The following is a 3649-nucleotide window of genomic DNA, read 5'->3' as shown; positions in this document are numbered from 1 at the left end:
ATACGCAAAGATTTAATTGACGTTGAACCATAAAGAATTTATTTACACTTTTAATCCCACCTTCACGCACTAAAATAATATTAAGTTAAGACAAAAGTTAGATTATTTCCAGGCATTATTTATACTCCAAAATCTAGTTTGAATACATCAATATGAAAACCATTTTTATAAATTTATAACTATCAATTTGAAAATAAACCATTATAAATACTAGTATACTACATTAGCTTCCTCAAAATTTTATGTCTCATTAGAAGTCATACCTCCATGACTCAAACAATGAGATTCGTATTTCAATGGCTTGTGTTCTTTGTGGTCACCTTGACCCCGATCACAACCGTCGGTGCACCCAAGAAGACTCCACCGCTAAGTCCGGTCAACCCATTACTAAAAGACCAGACCCGTGTTTTGGCTGCGGTTTCTAATGACTTTGAAACTTTTTTCTATAATCAAACACTTGACCACTTCAACTACAACCCGGGAAGTTATGCCAAGTTTCAACAAAGGTATATTATGAACTCTAAATGGTGGGGTGGTGCTAACACGAGTGCACCAATCTTCGCGTATCTTGGCGCCGAAGAACCCATCGACCAAGATATTGGGTTCCTCGGGTTCCTTACTGAAAACGCTCCGCATTTTAAGGCTCTTGTGGTCTACTTGGAGGTAAGCAATAGAGTTTATGTTTCTTTTTTAAAACGAAATATCTTAAAACCAAAACTGGAACCTCCAAGCCAGTAGCTAAGAATCAAATAACATACATTATGGTTATATGTGTTAGGACTTGTTAACCTATATAGAACGACTTAAAAGTATATATTATTTACACTCTTTTAGTCTATTTTGAAGTATGTACAATGTTATTTAATTTTTCTTGCTATAACTTAGTGTTATGTAACCTTTTATAAATTTATATTTCTAGCACCGTTTTTATGGAGAATCAAATCCGGTCGGGTTAAAGGGTGGACCCGGATCCATGGACGCCATGAAAGAATCGCTGAAAAACGAGACTATTCGCGGGTATTTTAACTCGGCCCAAGCTTTAACGGATTATGCAGAGTTGTTGCTTCATATAAAAAATAAACTAAAGGCACACAATTCACCTATTATTGTTATCGGAGGGTCATATGGTGGAAGTAAGTCACTTAACCTTAACTTATATAACTTATATATCAAATGTTACATTATTTAACTTGTGACAACGTTTTAAATTATTGCTATAAAATCATTTGTTTTAGTGCTCGCATCGTGGTTTCGTCTCAAGTATCCACATATCGCGCTTGGAGCTCTTGCTTCATCGGCTCCCATTCTATACTTCGACGATATAACACCTCAAGATGGTTATTATTCAATCGTTACCAAAGATTTCAAGGTGAAAAAACGAGTTAAAAACATAACTTTTGTAAACAAATCGTGTTACTTTGAGCTAACTGTTTATATGTTTAGGAAGCGAGCGAAAATTGTTACAAGACTATAAAGCAATCATGGCACGAGCTCGATAAAGTTGCTTCGATGCCGAATGGTCTTGCTATTCTCTCCCAAAAATTCAAAACTTGCTCGTAAGTAATCATAATATATTCATTTGATTATTATGGGCTTAACTAAAGTATCTTGTTTACTTATTTATTTGTTAAGGCCATTAAAGGATTATACTGAGCTTGGGGACTACTTAGACTCCATGTATGCGGTTGCAGCTCAATATAATGCTCCACCAAATTATCCAACGACCAAAATTTGTCAAGCCATCGATGGAACAAGCAATGCCACCGATATTCTTGATCGTATATTCGCTGGGCTAGTTGCTTATCAACCGGGTAGACCATGTTACAACATCACACCGGAAGTTAGCCAAACGTCCATTGGATGGCAATGGCAAGTAAGTAATTTCATACATTAGATAAAGTTAATTATATAAATCTTAATTAAGCTATGAAAACTTATTAATAGGTTATGGTTATATTTTCTAAAATATTACAAATTTATTTACATACTAAACTTTTGCGTTACGTTTTTATAAACATGTATAGTCTTGTAGTGAGATGGTGTTTCCCATTGGTATAACTAGTAATGTTAGCATGTTCCCGAGCTCGCCCTTTGATCCGAAAAAATACAACAATGACTGTCATAAAATGTTTGGCGTTATGCCTCGACCACATTGGACTACAACATATTATGGCGGTCAGGTAACTGAATTTTCTTTTTTTGAAAAGAAATATGTATTTGGTTTTGTGGGTTTGATCTATTGCACTGTTTATATTGCCTAATGTCCATTTTGTGTACAACATTATAGGACATAAGGTTGATACTTAGCAAGTTTGGAAGTAACATCATTTTCTCTAACGGTCAAAGAGATCCATATAGCAGTGGAGGGTATATATGCACATTACTAATGTATTTTATAATATAATATATGTTATGGGTATATTGTGACATGCTTTAAAGTCAAAAACCCCTAGCATGCCGAAAAAGGGCACATGCCTTTGATCAAATATGTATATGATTGTGAATATTTGTGATGGTATCTTTATTTTTACGCTATTGCAGAGTGTTGGAAGATATTTCAGAATCCATACTTGCCATCAAAACAACTAATGGTATGTTTTGATAAGGTTCATATTATGACGATGACTTTTGCTTTTAGCTAAATTAAGCTAAAGCTTCGATTCGGTTGATTTGGAACTTGCAGGTTCACATTGCTTGGACATATTAAACTCGAGGGAGACTGATCCCGAGTGGTTGGTTAATCAGCGAAAAGAGGAAGTGAAGATCATTAATCAATGGTTTAGAAAATACTATCAAAATCTTCGTTTATTAAAGCGATGATTTACGTCATTTAGAGCAATATAGCATGTTTAATTTTGAGACTACTCAAACTAGCTAATAATCTGACTTTATTTAAGATTATATATTATTGAAGACAGTTTATCTACTTGGGTACATTATGATTGCCATTTTGTACACATATCAACTTTATATGAAACAAATGCTCGTGTATACAAACATAGTATTTTGGTGGTGCACTATAATGCACTATAATTGAAAGGCAAAATTTGGTCGTGGGTTATGCTAAGAGATAAGTTTGATGGCCAAGAACATACCTCTTTTCCTTTAACTGTTCTTGCATAATTGTAAGTGTATTTGCAATGTATACTTTTTATTATTATAAACTATTTTGTTATAGCAATAGTAACGGGAGACATAATTTATATAAATCTTTAAAATTAATTTATTAGAGCCGAGCGTCTTTTTGAAAGTAGAATCTCTATTCTCCTAAATAGATGTATAGTTGTCTACATTTCATCATTCTCAGACCCTACAAATAATTTTGTTATGGATGAGATTTGCTACGTGTAGTTGTTGTTTTCTTAACATAAAGTGAGTGCCATATTTAATTATAGCATTACAACCTTAAAAAGTGGTGGGAGGCTTAATATCATGTAGACTATAGTATTAAAACCTGAAAAAGTGGTGGGAGGCTGAATATCATGTAACTAGGAGTCTAGGACACACCCATGAACAGATTGGTGGATGAATCAAAGTGGTCAATAAACGGGTTGATGTGACATTTTTTAAACAAGTTAAGGTCGATATGCTAACGACCCGAACCCATTTGAACCGAACGCAAAGCCTGATGCGGTTATGCTTATTTTTG

The 3649-nt window shown here is 34.1% G+C and overlaps 1 protein-coding gene across 1 annotated transcript; it reads left to right on the top strand.

The window, feature by feature from the left end:
• The first annotated feature begins 264 nt into the window (after positions 1-264).
• Positions 265-2934, top strand: LOC143538941 (uncharacterized). Its single transcript, XM_077032377.1, has 9 exons — positions 265-663; positions 920-1133; positions 1236-1369; positions 1444-1556; positions 1633-1873; positions 2025-2180; positions 2288-2367; positions 2542-2591; positions 2684-2934. The coding sequence occupies exons 1-9, from the start codon at positions 268-270 to the stop codon at positions 2818-2820; spliced, it is 1521 nt and encodes a 506-aa protein (XP_076888492.1). The 5' UTR covers positions 265-267; the 3' UTR covers positions 2821-2934.
• Positions 2935-3649: the final 715 nt, after the last annotated feature.

Source organism: Bidens hawaiensis, unplaced genomic scaffold, assembly GCF_021521415.1.
Source record: "Bidens hawaiensis isolate Kalapana, Puna unplaced genomic scaffold, B.hawaiensis_p1.1 tig00011762_1, whole genome shotgun sequence".
Classification (NCBI taxonomy): domain Eukaryota; kingdom Viridiplantae; phylum Streptophyta; class Magnoliopsida; order Asterales; family Asteraceae; genus Bidens; species Bidens hawaiensis.
The sequence above is the reverse complement of the archived record's forward strand: the minus strand, read 5'-3'. Positions and strand labels throughout refer to the sequence as shown.

Coding starts and splice junctions, on each gene's coding strand:
- LOC143538941 (XM_077032377.1), top strand. CDS start 268: ATGACTCAAACAATGAGATTCGTATTTCAATGGCTTGTGTTCTTTGTG. Junction 1,557..1,632: donor CAAAAATTCAAAACTTGCTC/GTAAGTAATCAT, acceptor TTATTTGTTAAG/GCCATTAAAGGATTATACTG. Junction 2,181..2,287: donor CAACATATTATGGCGGTCAG/GTAACTGAATTT, acceptor ACAACATTATAG/GACATAAGGTTGATACTTAG.